The 18,376-nt window shown below is 33.2% G+C and overlaps 1 protein-coding gene across 1 annotated transcript in view; it reads left to right on the plus strand.

Annotated features, from left to right (window-relative positions):
- Positions 1 to 18,376, plus strand: part of SYCP1 (synaptonemal complex protein 1) — a 100,175-nt gene that overhangs the window by 13,658 nt on the left and 68,141 nt on the right. The window contains exons 9-15 of the mRNA XM_045546887.1: positions 3,464 to 3,522; positions 4,766 to 4,835; positions 5,449 to 5,522; positions 7,540 to 7,648; positions 10,678 to 10,772; positions 11,266 to 11,450; positions 13,432 to 13,499. Coding sequence (XP_045402843.1) covers positions 3,464 to 3,522; positions 4,766 to 4,835; positions 5,449 to 5,522; positions 7,540 to 7,648; positions 10,678 to 10,772; positions 11,266 to 11,450; positions 13,432 to 13,499 — 660 coding nt within the window. The remainder of the gene's footprint in view (positions 1 to 3,463; positions 3,523 to 4,765; positions 4,836 to 5,448; positions 5,523 to 7,539; positions 7,649 to 10,677; positions 10,773 to 11,265; positions 11,451 to 13,431; positions 13,500 to 18,376) is intronic.

Consider the following 18,376-nt stretch of genomic DNA (forward strand, 5'->3'; position numbering starts at 1 on the left):
CACACATTTTATAAGCTGTGTTTTCATTTTCATTAGTTCAAAATATTTTTCAGTTTCTCCTGAGATTTCTTCTCTGACCCATGTGTTATTTAGAAGTGTGGTGTTTAATCTGTATGTATTTCTGGATTTTCCAGCTATCTTTCTATTGTTGATTTCTAGAATCAATTAATTTAATCAATTTAATTTCTAGAATTAAATATGTTATTGATTTAATTCCATTGTGATCTGAGAGCAATGTATGATTTCTAATCTTTTACATTTGTAAAGGTGTGTTTTATGGCCCAGAATGTGATCTATCTTGGTGAATGTTCCATGTGAGCTTGAGAAAAGTGTATATTCTGCTATTGTTGTGTTAAGCAGTCTATAGATGTCCAGATGATTCATGGTGTTGTTGAATTAGCTACATGTTGAACATCCCTAATCCCCAGATCCAAAATTCAAAACTTTTTGAACACTGAAATTATGCTAATAAATGCTCATTGAAGCATTCAGGTTTTGGAGTTTTATATTAGGGATGCTCAACTTGTAAGTATAATGCAAATGTTCCAACATCTGAAAAAATATGAAATCTGAAACACTCTGGTTCCAAGCATTTTGGACAAGGGATACTCAACCTGTATGTCTTACTGAGTTTCTGCCTGCTGAATCTGTCCATTTCTGACAGAGGGATGTTGAAGTCTCCAACTATACTAGTGGATTCATTTATTTCTTACAGTTCTATCAGTTTTCCTCTCATGTATTTTGACACTGTATTGTTAGGGACATAAACATTAAAAATTGTTATGCCTTCTTAGAGAATTGACCCATTTATCATTTTGTAATGGCCCTCTTTATATCTGATAAATTTTCTTCCTCTGAAGTCTGCTCTGCCTGAAATTAACATAGCTACTCCTGCTTTTTTTGATTAGTATGAATATTCAGTATCTTTCTCTATCCATTTACTCTTAATATAGATGTGTTTTTATATTTAAAGTGGGTGTCTCATAGACAATGTATAGTTGAGTCTTGTTTTTTAATCCACTCAGTCTGGTTTTTAATTGGTCATTTAGACCATTGTCATTCAAAGTGATTATTACTATAGTTGGATTATCTACCATATTTATTACCATTTTCTATTCATTTTGTTCTTTGTTCCTCTTTTTGTCTTATTCTTTTTCTGCCATTTGTGGTTTTAACTGAGTGTTTTATATGATTCCATTTTCTCTCTTAGCATATCAGTCATGCTTCCTTTTTTGCTTTTTTTTCCCAGTGGTTTCCTAGAGCTTGCAATTTACATTTACAACTAATCCATGTCCACTTTCAAATAACACTATACTGCTTGATGGTTATTATGAGTACCTTATAATAACAAAATAATCCTAATTCTTCCCTCCTGTCTTGTGTGTCATTGCTGTCATTTGTCTTGTACATAGGCATACATAATCTAATACATTGTTGATATTAACAAACTGTTATATGTTAGATCAATTAAGAGTAAGAAAAATAAAAGTTTTTATTTTACCTTCACTTATTCCTGCTTTGATGTCTTCTTTCCTCTATGTACATACAAACTTCTTATCTATATCATTTTCCTCCTCTCTAAAGAACTTTTAACATTTTTTGGAAGGCAGATCTACTGGCAACAAATTCTTTCAATTTTTGTCAGAGAAAGTCTTTATTTCTCCTTCACTTTTGAAGGATAGTTTCTCAGGGTACAGAATTCTATGTTGTTTGTTTTTTTCTTTCAATACTTCGTATATTTTACTTCATTTTCTTCTTGCTTGCATGGTTTCTGAGGAGAATTGGGATGTAATTTTTATTTTGCTCCTCTATAGGTAAGGTGTTTTTTCCCTCTAGCTTCTTTATCGTTGATTTTCTATAGTTTGAATAATGATATGCCTAGGTGTAGGGGGTTTATTCTTTTTTTTTTTTTTTTAATCTATCCTGCTTTTTGTTTTGTGAGCTTCCTGGATCTGTGATTTGGTGTCTGGCATTAAATTGGGGGAAATTCTCAGTCATTATTGTTACAAATATTTCTTCTGTTCCTTTCTCTCTTTCTTCTCTGTTGCACATTCATTACACTTTTTGTAGCTGTTGTACAATTCTTGGATATTCTGTTCTGTTTTGTTCCAGTCTTTCTCTTTGCTTTTCAGTTTGGAGGTTTCTATTGAGGTGTCTTCAAGCTCAGAGATTCTTTCTTCAGTCCTGTCTAGTCTACTAATGAGCTCTTCATTTCTGTTACAGTGTTTTGGATCTGCAACATTTTGTTTTGGTTCATTCTTAGAATTTCCATCTCCCTACTTCAATTGCTTATCTATTCTTGTGTGATGTCTACTTTATCCACTACAGCCCTTATTATAGTAATCACAGTTGTTTTAAATTCCTGATCTGGTAATTCCAACATCCCTACCCTATCTGAATCTGGTTCTGATGTTTGCTCTATGTTGTGGAACTATATTTTTGCCTTTTAGTATTCTTGTAATTTTTTCTTGGTAGCTGGACATGATACACTGGGTAAAGGAATTGCTGTAAATAGACCTTTAGTAATGTGGTGGTGAGGTGTAGGGGGAGGGGAAGTGTTCTATAGATCTATGATCAGGTCTCAGTTTTTTAGCAAATCTTTGCCTCCAGACTATGAACTTCCTTAAGTTCCCCTACCCCTCTCCTCCTTAGGTGGGAGAGGGTGGCTAGAGTGGGCTGGAGTTGGGTATTTCCTTTTTTCCATGTGTAAGACTAGAATGGGGATGGAGTTGGATATTTTCTTTCCTCCACATGGAAAGCTAGAGCTGTCTGGAATTGGTTATTTTCTTCCCCCCAGGTCAGTTAGGCTCTGATAAAAGCCCAGTTGGTGTGCTCTGGTTAAATAGTTTCTCCTGAGGACAGAACTTGTTAAGAAGAACAGGGTACTGTAAGCATGAGGGGATGTTTTTCCTTTATTCACTGTGAGAACCTGGTAGAGCTTCAGGAGGTAAAACTCAAAAGAGTGTGGGGTCCCTAGAGTCCCCCTAGAGTTTTTAATCTCTCAGATTTGTTCACACTAAATTTCCAGCGATCCACCAATTATAATTCAGGTATTCTTTCTCTGACTCTGGTTTCCATAGTGTTTTCTGCTTGTAGGTTTCTGCCTTGGTAAGTTATGATTCTTTCTGTGTTTGCCTGACACTCCAATTTTGGGGTAGTGATTTGCCCTATGACCTCACTGCGCTTAGGGTTCTGAGAGTTGTTAATTTTTCAGTTTGTTCAACTTTTTACTTGTTATTAGGTTAGAGTGGCGACATCTAAGCTTCTTACACACCAGACTGGACCAAAATTGCTTTTGATGCGATTAAAAAAGACCCAGTACTGAATTAACAGATATCCCAATGCCTTTCATTAACACAGAATTTTAAATATTGTACTGTTTCCCTGAGGCATTTTGAGTATTTTCTTGTTGTTATCATAAGTGTTCTAAAATTTAATTTTGAATTTTTTATGTTAATAATAGATGAATATGAACGGGAAGAAACCAGGCAAGTTTATATGGACCTAAATAATAACATTGAAGTAAGTGTTAGTGAAAATTTGAATATCTTAAACTGAGGAATTTCTAAGCAAAGTAGAATGATAGCTACAAAGACATAGACAACTGTTCTTGCTAAAAGCATTATTATTTATTTCTTGATAGATTATTGTGTCACTAATAAAATCCCCAAGGTTCTATACCCTGAATATTAATGTTTTGTTAAATAGTAGCTTTTTGATTTACATGTTAGTGACACCATTTAACTTAATTTATCAAATATTTATTGACTGTGTGTCAGAGACCAGCACACTGTGGCACATAACTGTTAATTTGAAAACATATCAAATATTATTAATCTCTGTGTGGCTCCTGCCTACCTTTGTTTTCTCATCTTCTATCATTCTTTTCTGCTATAGTCACTCTTTATGTTTTTCAGGTTTGCTAAGCTTTTTCTTATTGTAGTTCTTTGAATTTGTTCCTTTTGTCTAGAAGTTTTATGTTCAAGATCCTGTGCACACTTCTGAACTTCATCCTGCTTTTCTGTCATCTCCCTTACTACTTTACTAAAATGTCTTTACATTCAATTATTCTATATCTCTCCATTTCATTTAACTTTTCTGAAGAGTGCTTAAAACTACATGATATATGTTTGATATACGTGTGTGTGTGTGTGTGTGTGTGTGTGTGTGTGTGTATGTGTGTGTATGTGTGTATTCTTTGTTACTCTGGAATATAAGTTAGTTCCAGTAGGGTAGAGACTTTTTCTTCTATCCCAATTGCCTAAAACAGTTACTGGCACATAATTGGCACTCAATAAATATTTAATGAGTGAATGAATGAATTCATCTGATTTTGTAAAGCAGGATTTGTTGAATGTTGAATGAATGCATGCTGCCAGATGATGGAAGTGTAATTTTGGACTCTTATGGGGAGAGGCCTCACTTTAGTGGAGAAGACAGAAATTAAATAAATAAGCACAAATAAATATAAAATTATGGATTTTGATATATACTATTAAGTAAGTGGCTAGAGTACCAACAATCTTTTTGCTGCTGTTTGGTATTATATAACATATTGCCAGTGCCTTTAACATCTGGGAAATTAACATACTAGGTACTCTTAATACATGTATAGTAAATTATTCAAATTATGGGGTTTCTGTTATTCAGAGTTATATGGCTATAAATCTTAATGATCATATGATACAAATTTACTAATATTTTAGTGGTTTGAAGAAAACTATTTAAAAAGTCTGATTCCTAAAAGTTAAACTTTATATTCCAGAAAATGATAACAGCTTTTGAGGAACTTCGTGTGCAAGCTGAGAATTCCAGATTGGAAATGCATTTTAAGTGTAGGGATCCTATTTCATTTTTATATTACTGTTGTGCTATTTATATTTTTATTCTGTTAATTCAGTTAATGTTTTCCTTCCTTCAGCCTGATGCCCTCAACTATTTTATATTTTGTATTTTCTTTGTTTTTGTAAGCCTCTCAAAATCTTGTGGAATGTGGCAGGGAATTAATATATGTTAAAAATACTTTTTGGCTTCAAAACTACATTTTCCATGAAATCAAACTTAATGTTTGCATTTAATTTGTTAGAAGTGGGATTTGGGTCTTATTTTTACTTTTCTTGGTAAAATGTGCATATTAAAATGCCTATATAGATATTTAAAATCTGTTATTTCAGATTAGAGTGTTTTAAAGAATAAACTTTTATATATGTAGTGTTATAAGAATTGTAGATTTTAAGTTATTATAACTTTGATACTATTTAAATTCACTATTTATTAAACAGAAAGTTAGCGGCAAGGAAACAGCAGTTTTAGCATGTTAGAAACTTTTGAAGTTTAATATAATCTTGAGATAAATAAGGAGGTGAAATAAACTTTAAATTTTGTTTGTAATAGAAAGCTTATACAATTATTTTAAAACATTACAGTATATTTGTTTTATTTTTAAAGTAAAGGAAGATTATGAAAAAATCCAACACCTTGAAGAAGAATACAAGAAGGAAGTAAATGACAAGGAAAAGCAGGTTTAAAAAAAAATACTCTGTATTCTTTGTATTTGCTAATTCATAGAATACTTAAAATTTCAAATGAAATTTGTATTTTCTGACTGCATGATAAATTTCTATGAGAGAATTTAAATATTATACATATCCCAATATTTAGCCTTTTGCCTAGCCAAATTAATTTCGACTAAAATATCCACTCTCTGAATGCTAGCCTTTCTTCTTTTTAACTTTTATTTATTTATTTATTATTATTATTATTTTATTATTAGTTTTTTAGAAACAGGGTCTCTGTCACCCAGGCTAGAGTGCAGTGGCATGATCATAGCTCACTATAACCTTGAATTCTTGGGCTCAAGTGATCCTCCCACCTCAGCCTTCCAAGTAGCTAGGACTACAGGTGCATGCCACCACACCCAGCTAATATTTTAAAAATTTTTTGGTAGAAACAGGTCTTGCTATGTTGCCTAGGCTGGTCTTGAACTCCCGGCCTCAAGCGATCCTCCCTCCTTGGCCTCCCAAAGTGCTGGGATTAGAGGCATGAGCCACTTTTATCCAGCCTTTTTATTTTTTTAGAGACATGGTGTCACTCTATCTTCCAGGCTGGAATGCAGTGATGTGATCATAGCTCATGGAAGCCTCAAACTCCTAGGCTGAGGTGATTCCCCCAAGAAGCTGGGACAAGAGGCATGTGCCACCATACCTGGCTAGTTTTTAAAATTTTTTTGTAGATATGGGTTCTATGTTGCCTAGGCTGGTCTCAAACTCTTGGCCTCTAACAATCCTCCCTTTTAGCCTCCCAAGGTGCTGGGATTACAGGTGTAAGCCATTGTGCCTCACCTTTTTTGGTTTTTAATCAAGAAATCATCTACAGTATTTGTATCAGTGTGTAATAGGTCATTGCTTCACAATATATTTTGTGAAAAATTTTGTTCATATAAAAACCTCATAAAATGTGAAGATGATCATTGACTACTCAACTCAGATTTTGCAGTTTACTTTGAAATATACTGTCCATAACACCAGTGAAGGGAAACCAAAACATTCTTTTACTTCTTTCTGTTAATGTCACCTAGTGGAAGACTTGAAAATTGTGAGTCTATGTTTAGTATTTACAAGAATGTTGATTTTAGACTATGCCTTTTCTATCAGTTTCAATCCTTCTGCTTCCCAAAGGAAAGCTATAGGTAGAAATTAATCATCTTCTTTTTATTTCCCACTATTTTTGTAGTTTTTTTCTTCTTATTTGTCATAAGATGTCTTATAATCATATTTAACAAGAATATTTATTTAAACAATAATAAAAAAAGTTAATTGAAAGTAGAGAGAGGATACTTAGAGTTTTAAGTTGTGGTTAAATGATAGAAATTCAATTTATATGTTACGCTTAGATTTTTTGAAAGAGTTAACAAGTTTTTGTATTTTAACTTTATTTTGAGCCAGATTTCTAAAAGAAGGAAGTCTTTGTAAAAGTTAAAATTGTGCTTATTATAAAGAACAGAAAAATAGAGTGAAGTACTAAAAAACCTTGTTGGATTTCTGGGTGTATGGACAGAGCCTACAGATTGTTCATTGTGAAATGATGTTTTTTTTTTTTTTCCTGGGTACTCCTAAATGTCATTATTTATGACTTTTTTTTTGTTTTCTGGGGCTCTCTGAATTCATGCTTGGGTATATGAACTTGGTTGATGGCATTATAAATCTGGATTGGGCAGGATAGGAAGGATAGGCTGAGTCTCACAATTATATCATATATGCTGACTTTACCATTATATCTTTTATCACCACCCCTCCCTGTGCCTGGAACACCCATATTTAGAGATTACCTTTTTTCTATTTGATATGCTTCTGTTTCTTACAAAGATGGAGTAGGGTTAGTTGGCTGCCAGGGAAGTAGAGTCCAGGATGGGAGGGTTGGGTGGACAAGCTGAAAAGCATATAGACAAGTACATAAAATAATTGTAGGTGATGATAAATGGTAAGGTATCATATTTAACTTTTTATATCTATAATGTAATATTTAAATATTTCATTTTAGGTATCACTACTATTGAATCAAAGCACTGAGAAAGATAATAAAATGAAAGAGTTAACATTTTTGCTAGAGGAATGCAGAGATAAAGTTAATCAATTAGAGGAAAAGACAAGTAAGACTTTATATAAGAAAATAGAACAATGTGTCTAATGTATTGCTCTTGTTATGTTCTAAATCATGGCTTTCATTACAAGTTTTTAATAATGCTTTCTAATGCTGTTTTTTTCAGCCTGGGTTGCATCAGTTGTAGGAGGGCATAAGAGAATCACTTGGGGAGCTCTTGTGAAGTACATATACTCCCCTTTCCCTTTTACATACTCTTACCTTCTTCAAAGTTTCAACAACATGCTCCACAAAGACAGGGATCTTTGTCTTTGTTCACTGATGTCTTTCAAGTGCCTAGAATGCCTAGAACAGTGCCTGGCACATATGAGGCACTCAATAAATATTTTATGAATGAATGAATCCTATAGGAACACAATGGAGGGAGTTACTGATTCTTCCTAGAGCAAGACATTTAGAAGGGCATTAGGGAAAAACTATTTGTTGAACCGTACCTTATGATTAGAAGTTCACTAGATAGCATATTGTAGGAGACAATGTAGGCAGAAGAAATGGCTTGTGCAAGTCATGGGATTGTGAGTGTTCGGGTATATTTGTTAAACTGACTGGAGTGGCAATATTTTAGCAAACTTAGGCAGATGAGACTATAAAAATTTAGATCCATTTATGAAGGACCTTGAATGTCATGTGATATTTATACTATCTTATTATTGAATATTTTTCAAACTTTTTCAAGTGGCAGGACAATTAGATGGGTGATATACAAAGAAGTACACTATGTGAAGCCCCATGCACTTTCCAGAACATTATAGGGATGTTGTAGCATTTGTTGTTTTTCTATTCTTTAAAACATTTTCTCTTCTTCACATGGCAAGTAGTTATCTGATTCCTGCTAACCTATGTGCACTAATTTTACCTTACTGTCATTACTATATGCTATGCTTGAGATATATTGAAATTGTTCAATTCCTATTATTTGATTCTGAATTTTTAGTCCGTTTTAGAGGAGTTTATTTGAATGACATAGCTCATCATTACACATCTAGAGTTTTCAGCTTTAATTTTATATATCATTCTTTGAAGTCTTATTTGGTTTATTGATATCTTCTCTACTTATTCTAGTTTTTAAAGAATGTTATAATATTTTTTAACTTCATAGCCAACAATTCTAACATCTGAAATCTTTGCAGATTCAAGTTGGCCTTTGTTCATTTTGCTGACTGCTCATGGTGCTTTGTTTCCTATTGTGTTGATTGTGAGGCCATGTAACTTCTTTAAGGCCTGGATTAGAAGTATATTTTTATGGAGAAAATTTGCATTTGTATCATCTGGGATCCTGGGGAAATTTAGGAGCACTTCAAATTAAGTTTTGGCTTGAATCTCTTTTGAACATTCGGCAGTATGATTCAGTTCCCATACATACCTAAGGACTAGTTTGGGATTATGATTTTTCAGAGGAGACATGTTTTACCAGACTATAAGAAATAATATCATACTGGACACCACAATTATTAGTCATCATTTCCCTCTCTCCAGATCTACTTTTCCTATTTTTTTTCCAGAATTGGGCCACTGACCCGTTCATTCTATACAGTTTTTTCAAATGGAGTTTTCAAAAAAAATAAACCTGTAACATCATCTGTTGCTTAATATCCTTCATTGTTTTGCCTGTTCATCATGACTTAGGAAGCATAATACTCTGAACAACTCATATAAATCCTATTATGATCTTGTCTTTATAATTTTTCCAATCATATCTTCTATGACTCTTCCCTTATACTTTAAGCCTCATGCTACTGAAATACATTTCCTTTAGGTGCCAGAATGTGTCATCCTGTGTCTTCTATTTTTGCCTTTGTACATGCTCTTTCATCTGTGATCTCTTCCTCTTCTAACTCACATTACTTGTGCTAATTCTAACTGTCTTTCATATGTTTCAACTCAGCTGCCATTTTCTGGCTTTCCTTGAAATTTCTGTCTCTGTCTCTGCCTCCCCTTACCTCTAACCCTTGGTGATCCTATTTGGCTTAAGTGACCCCTCTATGTATGCTCTCAGAACTTCTAGTGAGTAACCATCAGCACTTGTCATTGTTTGTTTGCCTGGCCAATGTATTGTAAATTTCATGAATATTAAGGTCCAATTTCTAGCATACATCACAATTATCATCATCATAATAGTAGTTAACATTTATTGATTATATACTAGACAGTGTGGTTAAGCATTTTAAGTTGCATTATCTTACTTAATCTTAACAGGTAACTCTTCATGATATGAATAATTATAATTATCATTATCTAATTTTCCAAGTGGGAAAAGTAGAGTCATACTGATTAAGTATCATAACCAAGGCCAGATATCTAGTAAGAGGAAATAGTATATTATTTTGAATCCAGAAAATATCATGAACTTCTTTTTCCCCTAGTGTTTTCATGAAGTTTAAATGTACACATATAAAGCACATAAACTAGTATCTGGGACTTAGTATTTAGTGAACATTAGCTCTTAAATGGGTTCAAAAGTTTTTTCATGATTTAATAAATAAAGATATGTAATATTTTTTAAAAATTTAAATATCAAGATGGGCAAAAATGAACATAAAATCATGAATAATTTCACCATTAGAAGATAATTTATTTTTCATATTTTAGTATGTGTCCTTTCCATTTACATACATTGTTTATATAAAGTAACCTGTTCTTTTTAATCTGTAATATTTTATGAATATCTATACAAATTAGTAATCAGGGGATAAAATTTGGATCATTTTCAGTGGTTACATGGTATACCATCCTATGTATGTACCACCATAATTTAATCTAATTTAATTACAGATAGTTTTGCTATTATAAAAAATGTAGCACTGAAAATCCTTAAATATTCATCTTTGAGTTCTTGGGAGATAGCAGTCTTGAAAAGTCAATAAAGATTGATGATGACCAATATTAGTGTGTCTATATTTGCATATTATCATTTTAGACTATTATCTAATGGAGGAAAAAGAGTAATTGTTACAAATAACAATTTTTTGGATATACACCTTCTATTTAGTATTACCTATCTGTAACCTTCTTTTTTAGAATTACAGAATGAAGACTTAAAAAAATCGAATGAGAAACAGGATCATTTGACTTCAGAACTAGAAGATACTAAAGTGTCTTTGCAAAGAAGCATGGTATGATTTAAAAACTAATTAGTGTGTAATAAGTCTCACACTGTCAATCAGTCAACAAATATTGATCAAATATTAATACTATGTACAAGGACCTAGAGCTTCAAATAGAGAAGATACAACCCCAGTCTATAAAATGCTAAGTTTAATTATAGACATTGGATAAAAATACATCAAAAATATAGCTAAAATATAAGACCATGCTAGGTACCAACATACATTGCTGTAATAGTTCTAAGAATTGAAAAACCATTATGACTGGATTGACTAGGAAAACTCCATGGGGGAGTTGGAACTATAGGTGGGATTTAGAGAATGGTAAATTGAAATAAGAGTAGTGGGTGAGCATTCCAGGTTAAGGAGGGGAGATGATGGGTAGGAGGATGTGGAGGAGACAAGGGGCAGCAAATTTGTATAAGCAGATGAGTTCAGCTTTTTTTTTTTTTTCTTAAAAGCCTTTGGTCATTGCTTTTGTTTTGTACTTTGTTTCATTTAGAGTACTCAAAAGGCTTTAGAGGAAGATTTACAGATAGCAACAAAAACAATTTATCAGCTCACTGGAGAAAAAGAAGCTCAAATGGAAGAGTTTAATAAAGCTAAAGCTGCTCATTCATTTGTGGTTACTGAACTTAAAACTACTATCTGCAACTTGAAAGAATTATTGAGAACAGAACAGCAAAGGTAAAATATTTCTTATTTTTAATATAATAAATCAATAAAACCAGTTTACTTATGGTATTCAGTGCCATTTTCTTTCTATTCATTGTCAACTGATGTGTAATTCCTATAACAACTTTAATCAAGTCTTTCTCTTTTTTATTTTATTTATTTATTTTTTTAGACAGAGTCTGGCTCTGTTGCCCAGGCTAGAGTGCTGTGGCATCAGCCTAGATCACAGCAACCTCAAACTCCTGAGCTCAAGTGCTCCTTCTGCCTCAGCCTCCCAAGTAGCTGGGACTACAGGCATGTGCCACCATGCCCAGCTAATTTTTTCTATATATATTTTTAGATGTCCATATAATTTTTTTCTATTTTTAGTAGAGACGGGGTCTCGCTCTTGCTCAGGCTGGTCTCGAACTCCTGAGCTCAAACGATCCACCCGTCTTGGCCTCCCAGAGTGCTAGGATTATAGGCGTGAGCCACTGCACCCGGCCAAGTCTCTCTCTTTTTTTTTTTTACTTCAGCATATTATAGGGGTACAAAAGTTTAGGTTACGTATATGGCCCTCCCCTCCCTCCACGCCGAGTCAGAGCTTCAAGCGTGTCCATTCCCCAGACAGTGCGCATTGCTCTCATTATGTAGGTATACACCCATCCCCAAGTCTCTTTTTTAATGTATGAAGTGGGAGTACATTTTAAAAGTTTGTGTTGGGTAGGCAGGTATCCTATGAAAAAATTTAGAAGCAGGTATTTTCTAGGATAGTTCCCATGCATGCTTTGCCATAAAGTCAAGCTATATAGACAAGGTCATAAGGGCTGATGCAGTGATATAACATTTAATGAAATTTTGGATTGTTACTACCTTCATAGAAATAACTTTAGGCTATGTGGTTTGTTTTACTGGGATCTGAAACCTTCTTTCAGATTTATAAATTTAGCAACTAGCCTGGTATACAGTAGGTACTATTTTATATTTATTAAATAAATTAATCACCACAAATTCAATATACAATTAATTTAATTTATTGATAATAATTTATTAAATGTTCGAATGAATATGATTAGCTATATATAAATTAAACTATTCATTTGCATTTCATCTAAATAGCTTGTCTAAAACTTGAGTGTTAAAGACTTGTTCTATTTTTCACTACTTTATATTAAGGAGATATTTATATAAAGCTGTGTTAGGAGGCCTAGGTAATTATTTTTTGTCTCATTAGCATTAGGGTTAATTAAATGTGATAGGATAAAGGAGAGGACTGGTTTCTCACTGAAGTCATGGCCTGGGCCTAGCAGCATTTCTTCTGTACTGCTTGTGTGTGGTGAGGGAAAGCTAGCTTTTCTAGCTCCTCTAATTGCATATATTCTTTTTTTTGAGAGATAGGGTCTCAGTCTGTCACTGCTGGAATGCAGTGGCATGATCATAGCTCACTGCAACCTACAACTCCTGGGCTCAAGTGATCCTCCTGCCTTGGCCTCCCAAAGTGCTGGGATTACAGGCATGAGCCACTGCATCTGGCCTTATCTTATATATTCTTGATTGACCTATCCATGCAATTTTTAACTTTTAGAATTGTAAGTTAGATTCCTCTGTCTCAGTTACTTCAGTTTTACAGTTTGAGGAAAACAAAGCCAGGGAAATTAAGCAAAATACACCTGTTCTCATATTTAAATTTTTTCTAATGCAGAATTCAGTGTAATAGTAGTTACATACTCAGTGCTAGGATGCATTAATTTGATTATCATCAAAAGCTAAGAGACAGATTATAACCATAAACTTTAAGGTTTTATGTAGATGTAATAAATATACAATTATGTATTTATAATATCTTATTTAAAAGTGTTACACTATACAGCACGGAGTAGGTACTCAATAAATGTCTAATAATTGAGTGGGCAAATCTATGCTAAGATTTTAATATATCAGTTGCTAAATGTCACCAATTTTAGTTACTAGATGAATTCTGAATAAAAGATTATTTTATATATTATTTTACAAGATTGGAGAAAGATGAAGATCAATTGAAAATACTTACCATGGAGCTTCAAAAAAAATCAAGTGAACTGGGTAAGACTGAGAGAATATGTGTACTTTGATGATATTAGCTAAGTATGAAAACATAAACACTATTTTAGAATAAAATATAATTTCTCCTCTGTCATTTGCCAGTAGTGATTATTTGATAATTTTTATATTTGAATTTTGAAGATAGCACATTTAAACCTTAGGAGAGACTATACAGTTTTATTATGCAGTTAATAGATATCTAGGAGTATAAGAAGCCTAAAAGAAAGTTGGTATTCTGTTTTCCTCATTTTAGGATCCAGAGGCCTTAATAATTCTTAGTGAGAAATGTCTATGATATTTTAATTGAATTTTGAAATTTCATTGCTTTGTCATGTTGGATTATGAACTATGTATAGGAAAATGTGATCTTATTTTGTCATATGGTGGTGGTAATATTCAACCAACATTCATGGCCAGAAGAGAGAGTAGTTCTGTATAGTAGTTATTTTGTGAATTTATGACCATGTAGTTAGCTAGTGCTAATAACCTATGCTTCATATTCGTCAATCTTCACATCTACAAATGTGGAGAATTACAATAATACAATATATTTTTATCCAGTTTAAGTGAAAAAAGGTATTTCTTTAAATTGAAAACATTCATGATTTGGCAGGTATTTTTCTAAAATATCTCATAACTTTCTGTAAGCTTAATTAGCTTTAAAAACTAGTATAATTAAAATAATTGCAATATTATCTAATATCTAAAATGTGTGCTTAATATTTCACAAGTGGTTAGGCTATTTGAACTTTTCAACCATATTTATGCTTTTCCCTTTGCAATGTGTAATTTTCAACGATGAAATAACCATTAATCATTCAAAATTATACTATCCAATGCAAATAATTTTATTTTCTTAGTATTATTTTATATTAGAATGGTTATAATATGAACCATTCAATTTTTTATTCTTCTTTCAGGCCGTACTGTTTTAAATCGTTGTATAGATCTACTTTGTTTAGAATTGCTTAATTAAATGTTGTAGACTAAGGAATAATTTTGATCCTTAAAATATTTTTAATGGATGTTTATTTGTAGCAGTTAAGTATAATATTAAAATTAGGTGGCTATTTGTCATATTAAAATTCAATTACACAATGTAATTTTCTCATAATAGAGCAATACATTATGAGAAGTTTGAGTAAGGAATTCTAGAATTTTATGAAACAGTACTATGTGTGGTTTTTAGCATTGTATTATATGTTATAGGAACATATGCAAGAAGTAAAATATTATGTTCTTGAGAAATCTCTAATTATTGTGGGAAAAAGATTGAACACGTAAAGCCATTAGAGCAATGGTGTCCAAAATGAGGGGTGAGCAAAAATTCCATTAGGATAAAGGAAGAAAATATTATAACTACTATTTGTATTTATTTTTTATGTTTTACATATATTTTGTAATGAGTAATATAATACATAGAAATTTATATAAATATGCATTTGTATATATACATATTTATTCAGGGTGAATGCTCATAGATTTCTTATTGATGGGGGTGTGTTAATGCTGATGCCAAGAGGAAGCCTAAGATATCAATGTAGACTGGATAGTTGGGGAAGGCTTTATGGAAGAGGTAGATTTTAAAAGTAGACTTAAAGTATATAGAGGCTTTGGATAGTTGTAGAGGATGATAGAGTGTAGAAAACATTGTGTGTAGGAGAGTAGCATTAACAATGACATAGGTACTCAATGATAGTTTATTTCCTTCCTTGGTTAACAGTATAGTTCTCCAAACCAGAAATCTTGGAGGGTGTTCTATACTCTTCTTTCTCCCTTATGCTTCACTTCTTTTTTTTAGAGCAATTTTTATTTTTATTTATTTATTTTTTTAAATGTAGGATATTATGGAGGTACAAACATTTTGGTTACATGTAATGAATTTGCCTCGCCCAAGCCAGGGCTACCAGTGTGTCCTTCCCCCACACAGTGCCTTCCACTTCTATTAGTTGTGGGTTTACTCCCCCCACCCCACCACCTGACTGGCACCCAGTGAGTATTACTACCATGTGAACACCTTAATGTTGATCGGTTAGTACCAATTTGATGGCGAATACATGTGGTGCATGTTTTTCCATCCTTGTGATACCTCACTTCCAAGGATGGGCGCAGTCTCTATCCAGGATAATATAAGGGGTGCTAGTTCACCCTTTTTTTTTGTAGTTGAGTAGTATTCCATGGTGTGTGCGTATATATATATATATATATATATATATATATATATATATATATATGTATGCCACATTTTATTAATCCACTCATGTATTGATGGGCACTTGGGTTGTTTCCACATCTTTGCAATTGCGAATTGTGCTGCTATAAACATTCAAGTGCAGATGTTTATATTATAGAACGTCTTTTTTTCCTTTGGATAGATGCCTGGTAGTGGGATTGCTGGATCAAATGGTATTTCTATTTTTAGCTCTTTGAGGTATCTCCAAATTACTTTTCACAGGGGTTGTACTACTTTGCAGTCCCACCAGCAGTGTAAGAGTGTTCTAATCTCTCCATATCCATGCCAACATTTGTTATTTTGAGACTTTTTGATAAAGGCCATTCTCACTGGAGTCACTACTCTCATTGTAGTTTTGATTTGCATTTCCCTAATGATTAGAGGTGTTGAGCACTTTTTTATGTTTGCTGGCCATTATTCTGTCTTCTTCTGAAAAGTTTCTGTTCATGTCCTTTGCACGTTTATTGATGGGGATGTTTGATTTTTTTCTTGTTGATTTTCTTAAGTTCTATATAGATTTTTGTTATCAGCCCTTTATCAGATGTGTAGAAAGCAAATATTTTCTCCCATTCTGTAGGTTGTCTATTCGCTCTAATGATAGTTTCCCCTTGGCTGTGCAGAAGCTTTTTAATTCGATCAGGTCCCATTTGTTTATTTTTTTTGCTGCTGTGATTGCTTTGGGAGTCTTTGTCATAAATTCTTTACCTAGGCCGATGTCTAAAAGAGTCTTCCCAACTTTTTTTTCTAGAATTCTTAAGGTTTTGTGCCTTAGGTTTAAGTCTGTTATTCATCATGAGTTGATTTTTGTGAGAGGTGAGGGGTGGGGATCCAGTTTCAGTCTTCTGCATGTGGATATCCAATTTTCCCAGCACCACTTATTGAATAGAGATTTTTTTCCCCAATGTATACTTTTGTCTGCTTTGTTGAAGATTAGATGACAGTATGAGGATGGTTTTATATCTGGGATTTCTGTCCTATTCCAAAGGTCTATATCTCCGTTTTTGTGTCAGTACCATGCTGTTTTGTTTACTATAGCCTTATAGCAAAGTTTGAAGTCTGGCAGACCGATGCCTCCCAATTTGTTCTTTTTGCTTAAGATTGCTTTGGCTATACGAGGTCTTCTCTGGTTCCAGATGAAGTGTAGAATTATTTTTTCTCAATCTGTAAAGAATGATCATAGAATTTTGATAGGGGTTGCATTAATTCCGTAGATCACTTTAGGTAGAATGGACATTTTAACAATATTTATTCTACCAATCCATGAGCATGGCAGGGATTTCCGTCTGTGTACATCTTCTATAAATTCTTTTCTCAGGATTTCATAGTTCTTCCTATAAATATCTCTCACCTCCTTCATTAAATATATTCCTAAATATTTAATTTTCTTTGATGCTATTGTGAAAGGTGTTGCATCTTTGATTTGATTTTTGGCTTGACTGTTATTGGCATATATGAATGCCACTGATTTGCATGCATTAATTTTGTATCCTGAGACTTTACTGAATTTGTTTATCAATTCCAGGAGTCTCTTGGTTGAATACTTGGGATTTTTTAGATATAATTAATAGCATATCATCAGCAAAGAGTGAGAGTTTGACCTCTTCTGCCCTCATTTGGGCAACCTTCTCTTGTCTGATTGCTCTTGCAAGGACTTCCAGCACTATGTTGAATAGAAGTGGAGATAGTGGGCAACCTTGTCTGGTTCCAGTTCTAAGCAGGAATGCTTTCAGTTTTTCCCCGTTCAGTATGATATTGGCTGTGGGTTTATCGTATGTGGCCTTAATAATTTTAAGGAATGTCCCATCTATGCCTATTTTGTTGAGGGTTTTTATCATAAAAGTATGCTGGATTTTATCAAATGCTTTTTCTGCATCTATTGAGAGAATCATATGGTCTTTGTTCTTGCTTTTATTTATGTGGTGAATTGCATTTATAGATTTGCATATGTTGAAACAGCCTTGCATCTCTGGGATAAAGCCCATCTGGTCATGATGAATTTTTTTTTTTTTTTTGATGTGCTGCTGGATTCAGTTTGCTAAGATTTAATTGAAGATTTTTGCATCTATATTCATGAGGGATATTGGTCTGTAGTTTTCTTTTTTTGTTGAGTCCTTTCCTGGCTTTGGTATCAAGGTGATATTGGTTTGTAGAATGAGCTGGGGAGGATACCATCCTTCTTAATGTTTTGAAATAACTTCTGCAGTATAGGTATGAGTTCTTCTTTGTAGGTTTGGTAAAATTCAGGTGTGAGCCCATCTGGTCCTGGACTTTTTTTTTTTTGGAAGATTTTTGTGGAAGATTCTCCAATTTCTGCACTTGATATTGGTCTGTTCAGGAATTCTATTTCCTGCTGATTGAGCTTAGGGAGGTTGTGTATTTCCAAGAATTTGTCCATTTCCTCTACATTTTGTAGTTTTTGGCATACAGATTTTTATAGTATTCAAAGATAATGTTTTGTATTTCCATGATGTCTGTAGTGACCTCTCCTTTTTCATTTCTTTTTTTTTGAGACAGAGTCTCGCTTCTGTTGCCTGGGCTAGAGTGCCGTGGCATCAGCCTAGCTCACTGCAACCTCAAATTCCTGGGCTCAAGCAATCCTTCTGCCTCAGCCTCTCAAGTAGCTGGGACTACAGGCATGTGCCAC

The sequence above is a fragment of the Lemur catta genome, chromosome 3 (assembly GCF_020740605.2).
Source record: "Lemur catta isolate mLemCat1 chromosome 3, mLemCat1.pri, whole genome shotgun sequence".
Lineage (NCBI taxonomy): Eukaryota > Metazoa > Chordata > Mammalia > Primates > Lemuridae > Lemur > Lemur catta.